Raw genomic sequence first — 23,134 nt, 5'->3', positions numbered from 1 at the left:
GCGCAAAGGTGCCTGGCCATGCCTCCACGTAGGAGCTGGAGCTGGGACATGCCGCTCTTTCTGGGAGCTGCTTGAGGTAAGCGCCACCTGGAGCCTGCCCCCCCCCCCCGAACCCCTCCCATGCCCCAACCCCCTGCCCCAGCCCTGATCCCCCTCCCACCCTTTGAACCCCTCAGTCCCAGCCTGGAGCACCCTCCTGCACCCCCAACCCCTCATCCCCAGCCCCACTCCATAACCTGCACCCCCAGCTGGAGCCCTCCTGCCCTCCAACCCCCAATTTTGTGAGCATTAATGGCCCGCCATACAAGTTCCATACCCAGATGTGGCCCTCGGGCCAAAAAGTTTGCCCACCCTTGGTCTAGTGGTGAGAGTGGGAGACTGGGATTCAGGAGGCCTGAGTTCTAATTCCAGCTATGTCCCTGACTTGCTTGGATGAGTCACTGTCTGTGCTTGTGTTTCCCTCTCTGAAAAAGGGAGACAATAGTGCTTTTATGTTAAAGGGACTCCTTGGCGGAAGATGCTCAAAGCAAAGCGTGCTTCAAATTACAGTAGATGTTAAGTACTGTTGGGACTACTGAGGAAAGACTGGGTGGGGAGCTACGCTGGATGAAGTCTTCAGGGAGGAGGAGGGATTGGGGATCTCCCAAGGCTTGCACGGTTTACTGGTCACGTTTGGCTGGATTTAAGAGGCAGAAGCATTTATAGCAAATCCTAATGCTGTGTCAAAGCCTGCTTTCCGCTTTGCTGGCTTTGTCTCCATGGGGGTATCGCATGCTTTATCCCATTTCACAGCCTGGACCCTTTGTCCCCTGCTTAGGGGATTACATGGGGCAGAGATGTAAGAAGGGAGGGAATCCCGCCACTACCCCACCCCTTTATCTATCTATCTGGCTATGTATCTATCTGTGTATCTCTGTCTGTCTACTTTCCTGGGAGCCAAGCTTCCTGCCTTCCAAAACCTTGCCCTGAAATGCTGATTCAGAAGCAGGCAGCATCTTTCGGGCTCTTGGCAGAATAAATGGCTCTTGCTTGCTCTCCTGACACTGGAATTTCATCCCTGATTTACGGTGCTCAGGCTTATCAATGTCCCTTGCCTGAGCTGGGCACAGTGGTGATGGTGTGGAGGTCGTTCTGTGTATGGCTTGTCTGCTTCGGGAGAAGTGGTGGGAGGGTGGATGTCTAGAGCAGCGTCTCCTGCTGGGAGTGGGAGGAATAGGAGGAGAGGATAGCTCAGCATTCCTTCCTCTCAGCCTCTTGCAATGGGATGAAGGTTTTGACAGCCTAATTCAGCATTTAGGGAAGGATAGAGCTGTGCAGAAAGTTTTCCCACTCCTTACAGCCCAGTTGTGACAAACTGACAGATAATTAACAAATCAAGGCTTCCTATTAGTGTTATCCCTGATGCTTTGAAATGGCTCCTTCATTGCACATGTCCTTTGGCAGAAGCCTGCACATTATGGCTATTGAGTGAGGCATTTAGATCAGCTTACAGGGGCTGGGGCTTACCAAGATATCAAAATGTCTGAATGCTTCTGAGCACAGTCAATGTTAACTGTCAAGAAGAAGGTACAAGGAACAATGCTGGGAAGAAGTTGTTGCCTTACTGACTAGAGTAGACATTAGAAACCCCTCCAGTAATGCAAGGTGTTGCTAAGGAGTATCTCTTGCTTTCACAGAGGATGGCGTGAGTTGAAACCACAGTTAAGAGGGCAGAGTTTTGTTGGTCTGGGATTGGGTATGGTTATAAAGTCTACATGCCAAGAACCAGCTTGGATCAGTAGATCCTTATTCGTTAGATCCAGAATCACGTCTGGCTGTGCTCAGACACTGTTCGCAATTTGCTGTGTGGCCTTTCCCCTTCCTTTGCCTTAGAACTGCTGAAACATAGGCTAGGTCTACCCTTGAAGCTGGGGTTGTGATGCCCAGCTTGAGTAGGCAGGTTTTTACTCAGGGTGGCTAGCCCATGCTTCTGTGGGTATACTACTGTTTTTAGTGCACTAGTTGAATGAAAGCTGGCAGGAGTATGTCTACTTGAACTAAGCATCACACCCCAGCTTCAGGTGTAGACATAGCCTATGGAAGTGGGTCTCGCAAAAAACCTTTATCTCTCTGTGTAACCTAGAATGGTCACTCTTCTCATTCTCCTCCAGATAAGTTTAACTCTCCAAATATACCAAGATGTAGGTACACACAGCCAGTGATTCCTGAGCCTGACACATGTTGGAGCAGTGAGAAAGACCTAATTGCATCAAACCTACTCTTAAGTTCATGTATGTGGAGCCCATCAAGCTGAAAGCATCCAGACAGCATCTGCTGTTATCAAATCACTCGTGAGTCCAGCTAATTAAAATAGAGCTTCATTTTTCTGAACCATTGTTTGGCAGGAATTTGAAACAGGTCTAACCCAATTTCTGCGTGTTTATGAGCCTTTATTATATCAAAGGTACTTTTCTGTAAATGTACAGGGCAGCGTTAAATGAATTGATCCGCACTGTATCACTGTAAATGCACTATGGAGTTGCTAATGATTTCTCTTTCAGCTTTCTGGTTTCCAGACATGTTCCAGAAAGCTTGTTTTCTTCTCTCCCCTGTTATCCTCTTTCTCCCACTTATATTTCTCTCTTCCACACCCCCTCCAGGCTAGTGGGTGGTGGTGGTGGTTGTTGTTAATAATAATAATATTTATTAAAACATTTACACATTTGTGGCAATATGCAAACATAGAATAATAAAAGTTAACTTTATACTCCAAACTGGTATAGAAGGTCTCTGTATCTACTGAGGTTCTTACACAGTGCCCATCTGATGGTACAAGAGAAAGTATGAATGTTGCTGTGTTCAATCTGTTTGGAATGGTGGTGGGGTGGTTTTTTTTTAATTTAAACTTTTTAGATTTTCAGAGTACAAACCAGTATCATATTCCTCCTCATAAACTGGTACACAAGGGATAAAAATACACAAGAATGTGCTCTCTGAAGGCTGGCTCTGCTTCTAGACATCCAAAAGCTAATTAATTAATACTCTGCAGAAAGAGAATACCACACATAGGGATGTTCAGTCCAGTATATATCAGTCTGTGTAACTGCTGAGTAGAACAGTAAGAGGCGGAAATAACTATTTCCAGATATTTACAACTAAATGTGTTCATATCACATTCTGAAGTCTCAGAGTACTGTGGTGAAATTAAGAAATGGAAATTTAGGGTTAGTGTCAATAAAACTTCCTGACTGTGTAATGCAGTGGTGGGCAACCTGCGGCCCGTCAGGGTAATCTGCTGGCGGGCCGTGAGATAGTTTGTTTACTTTTGCACAGCCGCCCACAGCTCCCGTTGGCCGCTGTTTGCTGTTCCCGGCCAATGGGAGCTGGAGGAAGCGGCGGCCAGCACGTCCCTGCGGCCTGTGCTGCTTCCCACAGCTCCCATTGGCTGGGAACGACGAACTGGAGCCACTGGGAGCTGCGGGCGGCCGTGCAAATGTAAACAAACTGTTTCACGGCCTGCCAGCGGATTACCCTGACAGGCGGTGTGTGGCCTGCAGGTTGCCCACCACTAGTGTAATGTATTAGGTCAGGGGTTCTCAGACTTCTGTACTGGTGACCCATTTCACACAGCAAGCCTCTGAGCCCCTTATACATTAAAAACACTTTTTAATATATTTAACACCATTATAAATGCTGCAGGCAAAGCGGGGTGTCGGGTGGAGGCTGACAGCTCGTGACCCCCCATGTAATAACCTCACGACCCCCTGAGGGGTCCTGATCCCCAGTTTGAGAACCCCTGTATTAGGCTATGACATAGTCTCCTTAGGAGGATGGTGGAGGCGTGATGTTGTTAAAAGTAGACTAGACAAAGCATTAAAAATAAACTGTAGGGAGCAATCCCCCACTATCAGGGGGTGGAGTGGATGGCCTGTTAGGTCTTTTCCTTCTCTAGTTTCTGTGATTTTGTGGGGTTCTGTTGATGGATGCACTTCAGGAAAGGCTGTTGCGTTTGAGAGAACTTATCCATCCTGGAATGACTTCCATGGATGATCATCACTTACATTTCAGAGCATTGTATTTTGCATTTAATGCAATGTGCCCCAGGTGTATAGTCAGTGTAAAGCTCAAGGACAGGATTCATGAATTGATACTGGAAACAACCATAACATTTAATACTAGCAAATTTCAGGGAAGACTCTGCCAAATGTGGGGACATCAAACTTTTGAAGTGCTATCTCATCTGACGTGTTTTTAAAGACGGTGCAGGTTGTTCCCATAGAGGTTTAGTGGTCCCTTGATGATGGGGGCATTTAACACTTCTCTGACCTCTCTTAATGCTGGTAGAAAGAGGCAGTGATAGCATAAGTAATTGAAGTACCTCAGATCAAGTGCAGCATGGACTGTTGCACTGCGGGCTTCCCTGCTCACACTCCTGCTAACAAGACTTGACTAATCTGGAGGGCACCATCTCTTGGGGTCTGTTCTGTCTGAGTTTATTCAGTCCTCACTCTGTCTCCTGAGACTACCAACAAAAGGATCAGTTTTGCTATGGACACCTGTCCTGCTAAGAACTATGCTGTGCCTAGCAACTCATATCACCTGGGCCAGTTTGCCCAGCTTGTAATGTTCATGGGATGATGTGAGGGACCTGCATTCTGTGCTCTGCCAGAACACTACAGTGGAGAAGACACTCTTGGATGGCAGAGTCACCCCAACCTTGTTCTGTGCGAACCTGGAGTGGGTACCGAATGAATATGCATATGGACCAAAAAGGGCTTGTGTATGCCCCAGTGCTTCCTGTGTTTGCATTCATTGCTCATGTTGCTATTGCAGAGAAGCAGCTTTAATCCTGTCATTCTTACAAAGAAATGTTGTTCCCTTTTTTGTTTTAAAACAAAAAAGTGGGTTATTTAGTTTGAGGTTCCCAAAGCCCAGGAAATGCATCTCTAGGGCTCCTCGTCCATTTGGGACCTAATGAAATATAGAAAATACTCTATAAAAGCGCCTTTATTACTTTAGTTGCTTAAATGTGGAGTTTTTAGCCATCAGGTTAATGTTTTTGTATCATTTTTTGATTCGATTGCAAGCACTTTTCCAGGTATCTCTGCCACTTGAGCGCTAATTGGATTTCCGCAGATAAATGGTGCTAGCTGTAGCCCTTACCTCACTGCGTTCTTGCTTCATCATTATTTTATTTGTTTTTACTGTAAAGGTTAATAAATCTTTGTATGTTTAAAGCATGGAAAATGGCAGGCAGGCAGGCAAAGGACCACAGCATGAAAGGGGGAAATCTTTGCAGTGCTTTCTCAAAATTGAGTGAGGCATCGTGCCCTTTGCGGTATTTTAAAATGGCCAGTTGGGTGTGTTATGTGGTCAACTAGCAATCCATAATCCTTTAGATAAAAAGCGTTGATCTCTCCACTAGTTCTCAGACAGAGCTTGAAGGCATTCCAATTGGGTTACCATTGATTTGGGCTGGGGAGGACACTAAGTAGCACTGGTCTGTTTAAGAAGAAATATATGGAGTTTTTTTGTTTTGTTTTGTTTTTTAAAGGAAAATTGGAAGCCTTTTTGTACAAACACACCTTGGTACCCCTAGATAATCAGGAAAGTCTATAAGGAACCTATTAATGTACTAAGGCCAGGAAAGTAGAAAAGATCAAACCATCTTCCTTTTGTTCTAAAGATGGGAAAAAGTTAGATTGCTGTTCTGGACCAGGCACTGAATATTGGGCTGATGCTTTTGCAGTGGCGTGGACCCAGGCATTCAGTATTGTGCCAGTGCTCTGCTGCGGCATGGACCAATCATTGAGTTGGTGCTAATGCTTTGCAGTAGTATGGACTGAACATTCAGGGTGGGTGCTAATGCTCTCTGCAGCATTTTGTAGGTAAAGGCTGGTGGGTTTTTTTTCCTGAGGCGGGTAATTGTTTATTAATTTTTTAGTAGGTAAAAAGTTTAATTGTAATAATCCTTGACATATGCTGACTGCTCCAAGGTTTAAGGAATAAGCAATGTTGTTTTGTAGCTTCCGTGCCTCACTCACAGTGTCCCTGGTTTAGATGAAGATTTCTGCATTGAAACTGTGCAGGGGCAGGATTTCTTCAGGATAGTTTTCTGTGGTATTAATCCTTTTGGACATTTGAACTTGATCTTGGACTGTGGGAATTTGCTGAGAGGTTTTAGGTGGAGAAGGCAGGAGACAAGGTGTGTGAATTCCTTGTGCATATATGCTGCTGTATTGGTTGAGCCTTATCTTGAATATATCATTGCACCTATCTGCTTTGTTTCTTTAAATAGTAAATATGAGATCTCTGAAAGTTGCCAAAATGACCCCATCGGAAAATGAAAACTTCTCTTTGTTCTTGGAATATTTATAACATGGACAGCAGCTGTGTAAGCTTTCCCCACACTTGCCCTTGCATTGTGAGCATCCTAGGAGTTGAAAATGAAGTTCAGTCTCCATATTCATTCACTCTCTTCTGAAACTGCTCACATAGGTTTCCACTTTTGAAGGAGAATTTTTGTGATGTGGGTGTCTTCTCTGTTGGAAACTGGACAAAGACGAGTGACGTAGCTGAATTTGAACTAATAAAACTGTATGCCTCTAACACCTCCCCCACCCCCTGCCCGGGACCATCCAACCCTTGCCAGTCAGTTTTTCTGACCCATACTAAGTTGCTATCCTAAAGCAACAATTAACAACAGTTACAAACTGCATAGGCTGCTTCATCATGTTATTTTGTAGTGCAGTAGCAACTGCGAGCCTCAGTCCTAGACGAGGACCCCATTGGGCACTGTACAAACAAAGAACAAAAAGACAGTCCTTGTCTCAAAGAGCTGACAATCTAAAGATGTTTATGTAAAATTATCATTTGCTTAAATGTTCTATATCCTTCCTCTCTCTCTGCCACTTCCCAGTTGCTGTGGCTTGCATGATTTATTGTGTACTTGTCTGTATTTCCAGCTTCTCAACCATTTCCAATATCAGACCTTTTGTTTGCCAGTTTCTTCTAGCAGGCCTGGCTCCCTTCTCCCTCCCCAACCAACTGTGCTCGTATGCACTCATGTTTGAAGTTTTTGAGGTACAGGCCAAGGTACAAGTGTGTGAGGGCTAAATTAACCATTAGGTGTAAGAATCCCAACCACAAACCCCTATTTCAGCCCCAGTCACATGGTTCCTGTCATGACAAGGAAAACACAGTTTCCAGTTTTCACCATGCATTGCCCAAGTAGTGGAAGGTCCATCAAGCAGTTCTCTATACAGGAAGTTCAAGAAACTGTGGCGTGCTGATTCTCCAGTGCACAAGATTCATTTCCCTTGCTTACATCTTTGGTAGCAACCTCCACACATGGGACACACATTGGGCCTTCTGCAAGGGAGTCTGAATCATTTATGCACTTTGGTTAGCCAGCCTCTTGCCTGTGGAATCACAGGAAGCCAAGTTGGTCTGAACAATGACCCTGTTCTGGTGCATCTCTCTTGGGTGATGAGCCTTCCAGAGTCTAACATTCAATTAAAATTTTAATGCTTGGATATTGTCATTAGCCAGGAAACAAGCCTCCCATCTCCCCCTCCTCAGTCATCCTACAGTGTAATTGCATGTGAATGGAGATCTACCAATTCCTGTTTGTCCTGTGCTTAAAAGGATGAGACAGTTACTTATTATTTTATCCTAGCAGATTTGAAGATACTGTAGTTAGGGTAAAAGGAACAATCCTTCAAAAGCTGTCAGGACTGAGATTTTTCAGAATGTCAGTGGGGTGGGGTGAGGGGGCTGGGGGTGTTGCCATCAGCTAACTCTGATTATTATATTCTGCATATTTTTAGTCCTGGAGACAACAGGGTGAGCTCACGGTTCTCCTGTAGTGAGCATCTTGGACACTGAGTCATTACATTCCTTTGGAGTGATTCAGTGCAACAGCTTGACACCTTCATTAATTTTACAGCACAGAACTTCAGTGCTCTCTAAGCTTCCTTTACAAAGGATAGATTTAAAGGGAGCTAATACATAACTGGGATGCTACCCTGAAGAGTTATAAAATGGGAGCCTATGGAAGTCAAGAAATCAAAATTCCTCACCTTGCCTCATCATCTAGCACCTATCCCATTGGATCAGTTCCCTTACTTGCCCTTGGCGTGCTGGCATCATCTATATTTTGAGGCCAGACCCTTCACCCACTTCCCTGGGGCACTGACCTGCTGATCCATGTATATCCATAATGATCCAGCACTTTCAGCACTGAGGTTACTGCAGTTATTTCTGTAAACAGGACTTCAAATAATTTCCTGACAGTTGGTTTCAAAGCCAAGCAAATGGCAAATGTCATCTCTTCTCCTCCACCCCCCACCCCCCATTCTAAAATCTCCTTTGGTGGTAGCATCAACAATTGTAGGAAGGTTTCCAAAGGCAAACAAATGAGAAAAAAAGAGGCTTTTAGAAACTTATTTATTTAGTATGCGTATTTTTCTTCTGGGAATGGGAGGAAATACAATTCTTTACTGTCCCCTCCAAAAAACCCTCTGACGGTGCACTCCAGGAATAAAGGTGTATGCAGCTTATTGGCTTGAATTTTATAGAAGCATTTGTTAATATAGCTATAATTACAGGTTTTATTAGAGATTTCTTTATAAATTGTTTTTTCAGGCATTTATTACTTGAGGGTAACAATTTATTTTGAGTTGAACTGGGGACTGCAATGTCTCATCCTCCTTTCTGAGATAAAAAAATACACATTCTTCCTTGTGTGTGTGATGTGTGCGAGTGTACATGTGTACATATATGTATGTATCTCTGTAGAGTCTGGCTGTTTTAAGGCTTGTGTTTCTTTTAAAGTATGTGTAGTTTTCTGGTGTTTATTTATTGCAAATGTATAATACTTAATATCAGCTTTGTTCTTTTAAGAGTGAAATTTTGGCAAGCTGTCCATCATGTTTTAACCAGAGCCAAAAAAATTTAAGATGACAGACATATTTCATTTTGAAAGGTGGCTACTGCGCAGACGAAGTCGCTACTTTTCATAAGGGCTTTTACTTCATATATCAATGTGTTTTAAGAGAGACTTGGGTCAATAATACCATGCTTTAGAATTCCCTAAATACATATTTACACAATAGACCTTAAAATATATTAGTCTATCATGTCAGCTCCTGTAGGCTGCTATCAGGGATGTTTTATGTCCTTAATATATGATACAATAAAACTTTATTTTTTATTGCATTTTTCATACAAACTGTATCCTGGAATGCTTTGTGGAGTTAAATAAAAAAGTTACAAGGTTAACATTTAAAAAGCTGAAGGGGAGAAAAATTAAGAGGTATATGTGAGGGAGAAGGTATTTTGAGATGAGATTCAAAACTAGATGGAGAGTCCACAGCGCAGAGAGAGAGAGGAAGGTTGCAGAGGAGAAGGCTCTTAGACAATGGTGAGGTTTTGTGAAGGCTGGTTATACCTGAGCAGAGGGGGTGGAAAAATCAGGCCCCTATAATCAGCTGGAGGAAATGTGAAATGGCTCCTGAAACGAAGGAGCTAAGAATGGGGGTGTTTGTGTGGTCTTATTTCTGTGGATATGAGAATACTGAAAAAATAAGAGGAAGAAAAGTAAGTGAAGGGAGAAGGTGTCCCACAAAACATGGGTAGATAACTACAAGATTTTGATTCAAATCAATGAGAATAGGATAGCAGTGAACGAACGCTTGGGATTTTGCAACTTCTTCCTTTTAACTCATTCCATTGTGCTAAGGGAGTGCCAGGAGTCTCAGCTCAGTGGAGGAAGTCTCCTGCCTTTGGTATTAACTAGGCACAGCAAGGTGAGATGAAGGCGCCTTAGCTTGGTTTTTTCTGGCTTTTATTGATTTTTTTTCTGTCACCATCTTAATGTAAATTAAGCAGGGCTTTTTTGTGTGTGATAATTATAGATAAATGTATTTAAAGTAGATCTGGATTTTGTCGTCCCAGAGAAAAGGAGGAAGAGTAATTTTTTCCCCCCATCCCTGTCATATGTTCATTTTAATTAGCAATTTTAAAAAATTGAAAATAAAAGGGGAAAATGAATAGGTGTTGAACCAGCCTGTGATATGTAAATGCCAACTAGTAATTACCTAAAACCTCAATTTTCTTTCTGTTTCATCTTGCAAAACATTTCATTTCCACTGAGTGAAAACACTTAATTTGGGCTGCGTTCGTTGGTGAACCCAGCCGCTCAGATCCTGTGCCTCCCCCAGGTCTCAGCTAGGGGGAGTACTGGCTCTGTGCTTACACAGCTCTTGCAACTCTGTCTGTCCCAAGGTTATGCCTCTGGTGCCATCCTGGTGGTTTTACTCTGAGTGTTGAATGGAAACCCATCCCCATCTTTCCATGCCCAACCTTGAATCTGATTTCAGAGTGCCTTGCTCTTTCCAGTATTACTGAATGCTAGGCAGTCTGTGGCATATAATATTTTTTACTTTTCTCCTGGGTGTTGTCATCTTGTCATTCTTGAGTTAGATTTAATTCATAGAACTCTTTCTAGACTGAGTTTCTGGATCCCTGAGACTTCTGATTTTAGATTTTTATTGAACCTTCTTCCTCTGTCATTACTGTTTTGCTCTCTCAGTTCAGGATCCCTGATTTAAATCTCATACTGAGCTTGTTTTTTTTTTCTACCTTCATTCCTTCGGGTTCTGGATCCTGGGACTCTTGCTTTCTATTTCATACATTCCTCTCTCTATATTTTGAGTGAGAGCTATTAAATTTGACTTCCTAGGACTGTAAAATAAAGTTCATGTAGGTTTTTCTTGCCTGTTAACTTTTGGGAGCTGTCTTTTAATACGTGTTTCTGCAGCATGCAGTGGGGGTCCCGTCCTGGTTGGGGGCCAGAAAGAAAGCTCTGTGTACCAGGGAAATGTACATTCGGAGCCTTAGAGCCATGTCTCTCTCATTAGTGACCTCCAGATATTCTGCTTAGAAAGAACAAGTACTTTTTGTGAAATTGGGGGTCCTGGGACCCTGAACCCTGCGTTAAGAAAAGGTGGGGTTTGACTTGGGAACTGAAAGCTTGGATTAGAGAGAGCTCTGTGTGTGGTGTCCCAGGACCCTGACTCTAGAGAGCTCTGCCTGGAATCTCAAGGAACATTGCCTCTTTAGTGAGATATATGGCTTCGTAATTAGCCCCTTGCATTTTTTCATGAGTGCTAGCATCAGCGTTCTACAATGTGTTTCGCTGATTAACAGCTGCTTTGCAACTATTTCCTTGTGTCACCGATGACCATATTTGTCAAGTTAGTCCTGACAGAGCACTGATTTCTTACTAAAATGCAGCATTTCTGTTTGAAGGGGTTTTCTTGTTGCTCACGGTGCCAGGCTTTTAAGTCAGCCCTTGTTACAATGTGAGCTGGCTTTAGCCTGATGCTTGTTAACAGGATTCTGGGTGTCTCCTTTGGAGTAGGAGTACAGAAACCTTTCACAGACAATTTAATCTTCTGAGCCTTGCAAACCTGCAGCCTCTCACTGGGGGGAGAGGGGGTATTGCAGTAGGCTGTGTATTGATCAGTTCCATTTGCCCTGCAGCCGTGGCCTTCTGCTCTGGCTAAAATAAGGTTAGCTTTTGTTAATACTGCCATATTATTTTTAATACACTTTAAAAAATAACTCCCAATACTTTTACATACGTCATATATATTGCCAGTGTTGATTGCCTTCCGCACATGTAATGTAAACTATCTGGGCATAGTTCATGGCCTGTGCCTCCGTTGCTCAATGAAAAGGCAGGTTGCATTTAAACAGACACAAAGCTGTTCAGAGACAGACCTCCCCTCACGATGTATAATCTCAGACCCAACCTTTAGTTCCCAAGTCATCCTGAAGTCTTGCTCTGTGAACAAATACGATTCAGTAATAACCTACAGAGGATTCCCAATATGAGGGGATCTAATAAATGTCTCACTCATTGCTCCCCCAGTGGCACTTTATTTTGTTTTCCATCTTCATCTCTGTTTTCAAGTCCTGCATAGCTGTGAGTGTGTGGGATGATTTTTGGAAGGGGGTGGGGAAGAGGTTGCTTGCCCCTGAATCATCTTCTGAACCATGTGTTTTATTTTTCACATGCCAGCAGCTGATAAAGCAGCTTGGGTTCCTTATGTAAAAACCCTGTTGCTGTGAGCATAATAGTAAAGAGGGCTGACTTCATCTTCCTCTCCAACACCAGAGGAGAGGGAAATTGGGGGTGTGGGCGCGGGACTTTGGACCAATGTCAAAGTGCAGTGCCTTAGCCCGGAATTTCTCAAGCTTGCTGCACTCCCGCAACATCTGCAGTAAAGTTCTTGTCTCCATGTTTCATCTATGACATTGAGGTGGAATATTTGCCTGATTTTATGTAATTTGGGTGGGCACAAATATATCCCATGAATCGTCACGTTCATCTTCTAATTAGAAAATGAAACGATAGCCCAATATCTGCTGCAGTGTTCCCCCACACTATTTCTGATCAAAAGTATGTCTGCGTATGATTCCATTGCAGAAAAAAGGCTGGTGGGATAGCAGGTTTATGATGTTAATTCACTTTTAACAACTGAATACACTATTTTTCGTTAAGAAAAATAAAGGACAGAGATCTGCCGGTTAAATGTGGTCTGCTGGCCACTGTGTGCTGGCAGTCTGAGAATCGGAGTTGGTAATATGATTATGCACACTATTTGGCAATGTCCTAATATTAGAAAATTTTGGTCAAGTGTTACAAATGTTACAGAAATAGTATGGAACAATATGTTTCCAGCTGAGTCAGAATTCTATTTGCTGTATAGTTTTTCACCTATGCATGGGACTGAAAAGTCTTTTTTTTTTTTTAACGGACTGCAGTTGTTCTTGTTCGTTCAAACAGAATGATCCTTAGAAAGTAGGAAAGCGCTCTTGTCCCTTCTTGTAAAAAATGGGCATGTTATCATGGCCAGAATTGTTTCATATGAACATTTTATACACAAGATAAATGAGGAAAATGAAGGAGATTCAGTTGAGGATAAGAGAAAAATATATCTCTTCTCTAAAGGCAAGCACAAACTTCTAAACTAGAGAAACATAGGCTCAGGAGACATTTTGGAGATGGGATGTAATAGTTAAGGACTTTGTTTTTGTAAAGTTTGTTGTTGCTTGTTTTATTTTTAGGTGTTATTTTTGTCTCATTGTTTTAAAATCAAGACCTTTGTAAAAAGACGTCAGAGGAAAATGATACAGGAGGTAGTTTGAATAATTTAGTTCTTTAATGTGGAGGTTTATTATTTTTAATGTTTTTGTTGAAATGTTTACATTTTGCAAAACAAAAATATCTCCCAATAAATGGCTGCAATCAATAGAACATTAAAAATGGATATACTTAAGAAAATAACAGAAGGGAAAATGTTTTGTTTTAGATTAATTTTTTTATATAAACTGATTAATATTAATGTATGAATCCAAGAGCTTTCCACATTCTGGTTCCGACAAGTCCTTTGTGTCTGATTTACTAGCTCACTAGAAGCAGGAGGGGAATGTGGAAGAGTTCCCAAAGAAACAAGTAATTAACATAAGAAGGAAAGTGGTTTTGATATGTTCGCACATCTATGTGTCTGCTTATTTGGGCATCTTTCTTATTCAGCACATTATCCTAAAGTTATTAGTTTGGGTGCTTTATATTTCTGCATTGGGCGTAGTGATATCAGAGCCATTTAAATGCGTGATTTGCCTGTCGCCAGCATTTCCAAGGGACAGATCAAGCGGCACATAAACGAGACCAAAATGTACTTTATGTGGGGTGTTCTGCTGTATTATTTTATGACTTGAAATTATTGAATGTAAACTAAAAAATCCAAGAGTTCCCCTCCCCCCTAACTTTGAAGTGTGCCGGGACTTTGTCAAATTCCCGTTAAAATAAAGATGTCAATTTCATCTCCCTTCCAAATTCATTTATCATGCTTTTTTAAAAGGTGTTTTCTGCTTTACCTGATGTTTAAATTGGATTCGCTCGTTTATGCTGTTCTTTGCTGTATCCCCCACGTTTTTCTTAAATGAATTAGTAATGACAGCGTATTCCATCATACCCTCTCTACAGCCACTTTAAGGGAAGCCTAGTGATCTAAACCTTTTAACCTATTAAAGATGATTTTCCCCAATTGAATCAGACCCACCACAGGTGTAATAACTAATCATTTAAACTACACCTGCTATTATGTATTTTTAAGCCATTATGCATGTTGGATAGATGATAATTCATGTTTATTGCATTGTCCAATGGATCCGTTTTGCCTACACTAGCCTGATTAATGTATTTAAAGAAATAAGAGATGCAATTTAAAAAAAAAAAACACATTGATGGAATGCACTGAGGAGTACATTGAAAGTGCCATTAAACCCATCAGAACTTTGCTCTCTGACCAGAAATGCATATTCCAAGGGCTGGATTCAAAACCAAGGTGAAACTTGTTCATTTCAATAGTGATGCTGGGTTTTTTTTTTTCAGTCATGAAATTTTTTTAAAACAACTTTAAATCTTAACTCTAGAAGCTGCATTGTAGCTTGCACTTCTTGAGACCTGCAAATCCTCTTACTCCTCCTCTTGTACTCAGTACAGCTTATAGGGAATGCAGATGCCACCATTTGGGGTGAAAACCACACTCTTCTTCCTTGTACATGGAAGATCAGCTTCATCAAAGTGCAGGGAGGGAGCAATCTCTCACCTCAATATGGATGTGTCTGTCTTCTAAGTCAACTTCAAGTAGGTTATCCCCTTCTGTGCCACATCCAAAGCAGAAGACTTTTATAGCGGCAGATCAGATGGTTTTCCACAGTGCAGCAGGGTATACCATGTATAGGACTGGATGGCTGAGCGGATTAATATTGGAATATGGAGCTTTTCCCTTAGTGCTGTGTGGTATAACCCATAGTAGTCACAATGTGGTGGCTGCTCAGCAGACTCTGTGAAATGAGTTGGTGGGTCTCAACTCTGCGCACTGCATCAAAAGCACTATCTCAACTCGTGCAAAATTGGCCTCCTTGTAGATAATATCAGCAGAGACAAAGGATTGAATGGGCTATGGCGAGTCAACTCCCCTCATATCCTTAATGGTGATTCCTCCAGAACAGGCCTGAGGGCAGGGGTGTGTGGAGACTTTCCCTGTTATATACACAATGTACATAGAGAGGAATCCAGCACCTTTCACTGGCACTTTAAGGGACTGCAATCATTGTGTGTGTGCAAAAAATGTCATCCCAGTCCTTACACTCTGTGGAAATATGGGCCTTTAAGTCCTAAGTCACTTAAAGGTTCATCTTCTAGAGCATAATGAAGTCAAAGTTCTTAGACCAAAGCTGTATATAGCTTCTACCACAGCAGAGCATAAATATAACCACTTATCTGCCTGCCCAGTTGGGTCACTCAGAAAATAAAACTTAATCTCTATGTCTTTGGTAGGTTAGTGTGATCCAGAACAAGGAAAATAACCTCTCACCTGCTAATAACAGGCTCAGGTATCCTAATGGCGTTTGTTTCACACTAAGCAGTGTTTCAGCTTGGTAAAAGATGTTCAAGGAAAAACTTCTCTAAGTCAAAATATTAATACTGTACTATCTGATTAGAGATGAGCCTGAGCCACAAATTCTGATCTGGATCCAAAGATTCCCCAAAGTCAGATCCAGGGTCTGGTCCAGCCCATCAACATCTGATGCTGGATTTGATGCCTGGTGTTGTAGTTCAGAATTTATTTAGAATCAGAATTTTGAATGTTCTTAACTCAGAGCTTTTCACTCTTCTGTTTCTCCAATCTTCTCACCCTAATCAGATTGCAACAGCAGTGAAGTTTCTACAGAACTCCCGGGTCCGCCAAAGTCCGCTCGCAACCAGAAGAGCATTTCTCAAGAAGAAAGGTACAGATTCATCAGTCTCATTCTCTTTTCTTAGTATTAATGAGGGGGTTTAGGGGTGGGATGTAGGCCAGGAGTTATTGCTGTGGAAAATTAGGTATTGAGGGGAAAAAGCTCTCTTGTCCCAGGAAATTTTTAGTGTGGAGTCAAGGCAGCTTCATTTTCCTCCCGGCAAGTCAGAGGTAATATTGGCACCAGACACAGCATTGTAGAATGAGTTATGGGAATTTTGGGGTTAACTACCAGTAGAGGTCTTCAGAAACTAGGCAGTTTAGAGTTACAGGCTAGATGGTCAATTCTAACTCCTTAATGACATTGGCTTTAAAATGACCAGCTGTAGTTAAAAGGTCAACTGCTTTAGAAGAGAGCCAGAGAAAAGAATGAAGGAAGAGAGACATGGTAAGAGTAAACAAGGTCAGGTTAAGGTCAAGCTTGGGGTCAGCCCGACTTTCAGCCTGAAATGGCAAATTACTGACCATGTATGACTCTTTCTATAGCAGGAGCAGGACAGATCCTGACAAATCCGATATTGTCTCAAGCCAATGGAACCTGCTTTGGCCACAGCCTGATAATAGTTTTCCCTTCTGTTTATAAAGGAACTAACTATGTTTTTTCTTTTGATGTTCTGAAGTTTTAAGACAACAATTTAGGAATTTACCAGCACATTTCAGGTGAAGTTTATTCCAGTGCAGATTGCCCAGCCAAGAACCCTCCACATCCTTAAGTCCTCAGTGTGGGACTTACGTAATAAAGAGGCTCATGCCCTGAGTGAATTTCATGCTTTACAGAGTTAGAAAGGGTAGTTTAAGTGCTGGTGGGGGCGGTGTAAGTGCAAACTCCAAAATTATGGGGAATGGGGACCCATTTTTACATTAGCGTTGTGAATATTACAGTGTAATTTGAATTCTTCAGCCAAAGACCTTGAGCTATGGAAAGTAAGAAAGCCCAGGAATATATTATCCAGGCTGGAGATATGAATTGTTAGTGAAATCCATGATACTCGATGGCATGAGATAATCTACTTACAGGCACCCCTGCTCATCTTGGGGCAGAAAGCACAAAGGTAGGAGTTGGGTTCTAACAGCTTTGCCATAAACAGTACTCTGCAGGTACATCATTTGGAATAGGGTCCTTTCCCCGCTGGCCCTAGTGTCAGTTACAAAGCAGCCCAGAAAGGGGATGCAACTCTGCTAGGTGCGTTGTTTGTCCTTCTCTGCCATCAGGATGACATTGGATTTGCCAGTATGGCAAAATTTGGAGCTTGTTGGCCACTCTGCTCTGTGAGTTTTTCCTTGAAATATGTGGACCTACGGGGAGTAATTTATCATAAAAGCTTGGGGATTTCAACTCTATCATCAAAGCAATGAAGCAGGGGAAAGCTGAGCCTAAAAGCTGTGCTGATTACCCGGGGTAACCTGATACAAAATCTATTGTTGCCGAGAGATTCTTAGCCCCCAGTATATCGTGCAATATTATAACCGCCTGATCTTCTCCTCTGCTGACAATGACCAGTTATTCCTCATTTTCTCTCTCTAAACGTAGCTGGGTTAGAATTTCATTTGCAGAAGGTATTTAGAGCAATTTAGAGACAAATGTCTCTGGTGTTTGCTCTGCACTTCCCCACCGCAGGCTTCGCTGAGCAGTTTTTAGTATCAGGAGCTCCATCTAATCTGTTTAATTTTAATAAATCCCTGACTGGGAGAAGAGGAGGGGTGGGGAGAAGGAGGCAGAGAGACACTATGGCCCGACTAATACTTCTTGTGAATTACTTGGCTAATAATTACCAAAGAGGAGAAACTGTTTGGTAGAACTGTTTGTTCCTGTTTGTTAATTCCCTCCCTCCCCTTTGCGCTAATTGCTCATATGGAAATTTAACAGTAGGAGAAAGGAAGGAACAGAGTCCAGCAATGCCTGCACCCAGGAGTTATTGGGAACTTGATCATATGGGATCTGCCCACTTGATCATATAATGTTACCTTTGCTCAGTGCTCCAGAGCAAAGAGATGCACATGTGCATCATGCCAGTTGTGCCCTAAGGGGAAGGAAAAATTCTTTCCTAACCCTAGATGTGACTAGTTCAACCCTGGGCATATGTAGGAGAATTAACATGGTTGAGTATTCAGTTCCAATTACAGCCTGAGACCTACCCATTGGCATTCTAAGTAACTGTCCAGTGTTTTTCCTGAATTCTAGTAAAGAGTATTCTACCAGGACTTCCTGGAGTGGAAATTTCAAGACTTATCCTCAGAGAAAAAATCCTGTCCATGTATTCATTAGTAATTACTGTGCAAGTCTGCAGCATGTTTCATCGAGGATCTCGTGACTTCGAGAATCATAGAGATTAAGGCCAGGAAGAATCACGAGATCATCTTGTTGGACTTCCTGTATATCACAGGCCACCGACACCACTCAGCCGACCTGTCCCAGAGCCTAGGCTTCAGCCCACAACCAAACATCTACAGTACAATTTTATAGCCCTGCAACCTGAGCCCTGTGAGCCCTAGTCAACTGACACGAGCCAGCCATGGGTGGTTTATTGCAGTGTATACATACCCTGAGAGGGTTAAGCTGCCTGACCCAAGGGCACACAGCAAGGCAGTGACAGAGTTAAGAAGAGAACCCAGGAGTCCTGACTAGCAGTCCCCTGTTCAAACCCCTAGACAACACTCCTTCCTTATATCATATATTGTATCATGTATCAGAGCATATCTATCATGTCATATCATATAAACATTTCTATGAACCCATATGTTAAAAATAACTTTGTACATATCTCTGTAGGGAATAATACAGAGGCATCATCTCCTGGGGGGATTTTGCAGTTGTTCTGGTTGTAGTTTCTTCCAGCAGATTTTGCTGCAGAGAATGGGGCAGGACCACTGGCTTTCTGAGAGCTGTAAGGAAAGAGACTGATACCCTGGCTGTGGGGGAGCTCTCAGCTACCCTAGTTGCAATCTGTTCCAGTAGGAGGGGAATGTAGGGGGTCAGGGCACTGGCAGCAGGGGTCAGGGCACTGGCAGCAGGGGTACTCCCAGCTACTGCAGTCTCAGCTTTGCTTAGGAAGTTTCACATCTGGAACTTGCAGTGACACAGTGCCTTGAATTATAATCTTGACTTGAAAAGGCAAATCCAATTTTGTTTTTTTTAAACATTGTTTAATATTTAATATAGAAATTGTGGTCCCAGGGGTGCATGTCAGTTCAGTCTGAAATGAAGGTTACTTTAGAATTGTCAGCTGGGTTGGGTTTGTTTTCTTGTGAAACAGCAGCTGGGTGGTAGTGGAGGGAGGCTGCCCCTATTTCTGTGAAGTTAAGAGGTTGGGGGTTGTATATTACAGGCCTGGGGTAATAAGCCTGATGAAGATGGAGAGCGTGAGGAAAGTGTCCTGGATTTAAGGTCCTTCAAAAGTTCAATGAGATTTCTGCATCGTCTTGAACACTTTAAAACTTTCTAAATTCAGAGGCATTAATGAGAAACATGAAGTTATTAGAATCATTTGTCATTTTCTTTGAAGCTTACACTGGCATTTTGTGTAATTTATGACATTTCCTCCTTTTTATTGTGAACTTCTTCAGATGAAGGGGAAAAGCAGCTGTTTTCCTTCAGAGTATCTGAAAGGGAAACAAAGATGCTGTTTGTTTTTTGTCCAAGTAGCTGATCCTGCTGATGATACGCCACGGAGAATCGGTGCCTGGGGAGTAATTAGACAGTATGTGGGGTTTAAACCCTGGTGGGTATATGTCTGTTGTTGAGCTGTTGCAGCTCAGATGTCCTGTAATGCTCAACTACCCATCTAGTAGCTCATGCGGGTTAAAATTGTGTTCTGAATCTGTAACATGTGACTGCAAAGGGAGGATGGTCCAGTGGTTAGGGTGCTAGCCTTTGGCTTGGGAGCCTCTGTCTAAATCTCTGCTCAGTCATAGACTTCCTGTGTGATCTTGGGCAAGATACTTAGCCTCTGTTCCCCATTTGTAAACTGGAGATCATAGCACTGCCCGATCACACGGGAGTAAGGAGAATAAATTCATTCAAGATTGTGAGGTGCTCAGGTACTACAGTGATGTGGGCCTTATAAGTACCTTAGATAGACTACGGTCGCTGTTGAATTACATTGGGGAAGAGTAAATCCAGAAATGTGTGGGGTCAGAAACTCTCTTTAGAACACTTATTACCTTGATTGGTGCTTTGTATGTTCATATACGCCTGCTTCCCAACCGAGTCAAACTTCTGTTTGATGAGATGAGCAGGAGGTCGGTGGGAAGCTTTGCCCTTAACATGTTGGGTCTATTTATCTGTTTCATTACCTCGGCTTGTAGGAAGCAAGTAAATACAGAAGTTTTTCCACGGCTCTGTGGCCTGTGGGTTCCACACAGCTTTTTCAGTGCAGTTCAAGTAAAGAAGATGATAGAAGTGGGAGGTGGTTGTCAGACTGGAGGATAGAAGGCAGCTGGAGGTGAGGGCTCCTAAGATGCTGGTAAAAAGGCATTACATAAATTATGGAGTTTTACGTGCCCCACTCCACAAAGGACCAAAGGTATTTACTCCTTAGGAAACAAAAGTACTCAATCCAGGAGTCTGCTGTAGAAAATCAGCTCCCTTCTCTTTCTCCTTTTAATCAACTGCATTCCTGGAAGTTGAACCCCCACCAGTAACTAAACAGCCTCTTTGCTGAAGACAAACCGCTGCAGAAAACCCGTGGTGGATCACGTTGAGGATGGGATAGGAGGGGCCACAGCCTGTAGTTGGCGAGTTTTAAGGGGAGTAAATTCTTCTGCAGATTTCAGTTTAACTCTCTTTTATTACTTTCCTTTTTTATAATTTAAGTCCATTTCATGAGGCAGTTTGCATGTCCTTGAATGGAATCTTGTTACCATGAAAGCTCTTTTAGCATTGATTTCATACGTCTTAATTTAATAGCTCCATCATTACTGAGAAGCCCTGAGAGTGAGGCCCTAGCTTTCCAGGTCACTGACCTTTTAATTACAAACCTTGTTCTGATGGCCAGGTTATCGACTGGACAGCTCCCAGCTTCTGCCCTCAGGATGCCAGTGAAAATAACGGCCTTTCCTCCCCCACCTCCAGAAAAGGGAGGAAAAGAAAAGTAACCTCTTGTGTTTCTAAAATTAATTTTCTCCTTCAGCTTTACTTTGTAATTAATTCTTTAACATGTCTCAGTGAAGCTTGAACAATTTTTACCAAGCTTTTCCTTGAGCACAAAACACACTGCAAGTCAACGGAGTCCAGTGACAGCTCATGCAAAAAGATCCAGTTAGTAACGTGCTGCCAAGACCCACACATCCCAGGAGGATTGTGGAGGTCCTCTCCTCCAGCTTTTGAAGACACACTTAGTTTGACTCAGGGATGTGTAGAGAGGGGTCATATATCCAGACTAGTTTAGTCATTCTCTCTTGACTTAGCAGGATATGGATTTAGGAAGAGAGGGGCAAGAAATGGAGCGAAGGCATTAAGAGACAGATTTTCAGCCAGCCTTTGTTTTTTGTGTGTCCACTTCTGTGCATGCAACTGATTGTGCTAGTGGTTGCTTATCACTTATGGCACATGCAGATTGGATAACTGGCTGTCCAGCTGTCTAAGTGGTGTGTGCAAATGACTGTGCAGACCCCATGACTAGCATGGACAACAAAAAAGGGATGGAAAGCTAGAGGCCAGAGCTGAAAATGTGGCTGTTAGTAACTTTAGTTTGCTTTGCAATTACATGAGAATTCTCAGTATATTATGCATGCAATACAACTGGAGCCAACAACCTCAGACCAGAGTAAGAGAAAAGAGCTGAATGGAATAGCCGAAACCAGGGAGGATGCTTACTCCAAACAGTGATTCAGAAGTTTAGAACAGCTGCTCAGATATGATAAAAACCTTTGTAGACAGATAAAACAAGAGTGCTGAAGAGAGGTTGGATGGCACTTTCCCCTGGAAATGGAGTATTTGCAAAGTAAATAATTGTCTACATTTCTGTAGTGCATTTCATCTGAGGCTCTTGGAGCACATTACACCCATCAGCTGATTTAGACACTCAACACCCTCTTGAGAGGTATAAAAGGGTTATGATGAGAGATCACTTCACCTACCATTGAAATGGAGCCACCTTGAAGGTAGAATGCAGCAGCTGTTTAATGCTATTGCAAGAGTTTTAGGACAGGAAATGAAGAATACTGTATCCAAGTGATCTTGCAGGTGGAGACTTGTAGGGATGGAGAATGTAATTACCTGAGTTAAAAATTTGCTAAGATACTTGAAAGGCACTATGGCATCTTCAGTAACCACAAAGAGTCGGGTTCTATGTTTTTATGTCTCATATGAAAGGCACATCCCAGTATCCTTTTACATTATTCTGGGACACTGGCTCCTTATTAAGTTTGAGGAACGAATACCCAACACCCCTTCCTGCAATATTGTTGTGGTTGTCAAGGCTAATTCTCCACTGTGGCACTTCGAGTGCAGAAGATGGGGGCCCGCAAGGATTCTAAAAATTAATACTGGCCACTCCAGGCTTGTATTAAACTCCCAAAATTACAGCTTCTCTCTGACCTTGGATGGGTAGATGCTGCCACCACCCAAGTGCAGAACCCCTTTGAGAACCCAGGAAGGCACACTTGGGAATTCCTTCCTGTGGGGTACCATCAAGCCCTTTCACCTGCCCTCTGGGGAAGAGCTGAGAAAGAGAAAAAAGAAAAGAAATCAGCTGTTCCCACCAGCTAATTAAACAACCTGTGCACAAATCTCTTAAGACACAAAAATCCAATTCTCTTCTTAAAAAAGGTAAATTTCATTAATTAAAAAAAAGAAAGAAAATACATCTTGGAACTTAGGCATTTGCTAGATTTAAAAAAAAAAACCTACAAGGATGAAGCATCAAGAATAGCTTTCTTGAGGTCCAGCTTAAAGGTTACAAGCAAAACAAAAAGCACCTGGGGTTAGCACAGAGGACTCCGCAAGCCATAAAGGAATAAAAGAGATAAACCTAATTGCGTCGTCTTAGACATTTCCTGATCTACTTACATATCTGGGGTTTCAAATGAGTAGTTTCTAGGTATGATACTGATGGGTTTTCATTCCTGGCCCAAGCCCTTACAGCAGAGCTCTGTCCTGTCCACCTCTCCCCGGAGAACAACCCAGACAGACAAAAGGGGAGTCATTTTTCAATTTTAAAAAGTTCTAGCCTTTCCATTGGCTCTTCTGGCCAGGTGTCCACTCACTTCCTTTTACCTGTGCATAGCAGTGAAACTTTTTAACCCTTTTCAGGTAGAACAATTAGAGAACAGCTACT

The 23,134-nt window shown here is 42.5% G+C and overlaps 1 protein-coding gene across 4 annotated transcripts in view; it reads left to right on the top strand.

Moving 5' to 3' along the window:
• Nucleotides 1-23,134, top strand: part of PEX14 (peroxisomal biogenesis factor 14) — a 161,698-nt gene that overhangs the window by 42,079 nt on the left and 96,485 nt on the right. For all 4 annotated transcript variants that reach the window (XM_073316932.1, XM_073316933.1, XM_073316931.1 and 1 more), the window contains one exon: nucleotides 15,765-15,849. In XM_073316932.1, the coding sequence (XP_073173033.1) occupies nucleotides 15,765-15,849 (85 nt within the window). The remainder of the gene's footprint in view (nucleotides 1-15,764; nucleotides 15,850-23,134) is intronic.

The sequence above is a fragment of the Lepidochelys kempii genome, chromosome 18, assembly GCF_965140265.1.
Source record: "Lepidochelys kempii isolate rLepKem1 chromosome 18, rLepKem1.hap2, whole genome shotgun sequence".
Taxonomy (NCBI): domain Eukaryota; kingdom Metazoa; phylum Chordata; order Testudines; family Cheloniidae; genus Lepidochelys; species Lepidochelys kempii.
Note: the sequence above shows the minus strand (reverse complement) of the source record. Positions and strands in the feature narration are given on the sequence as shown.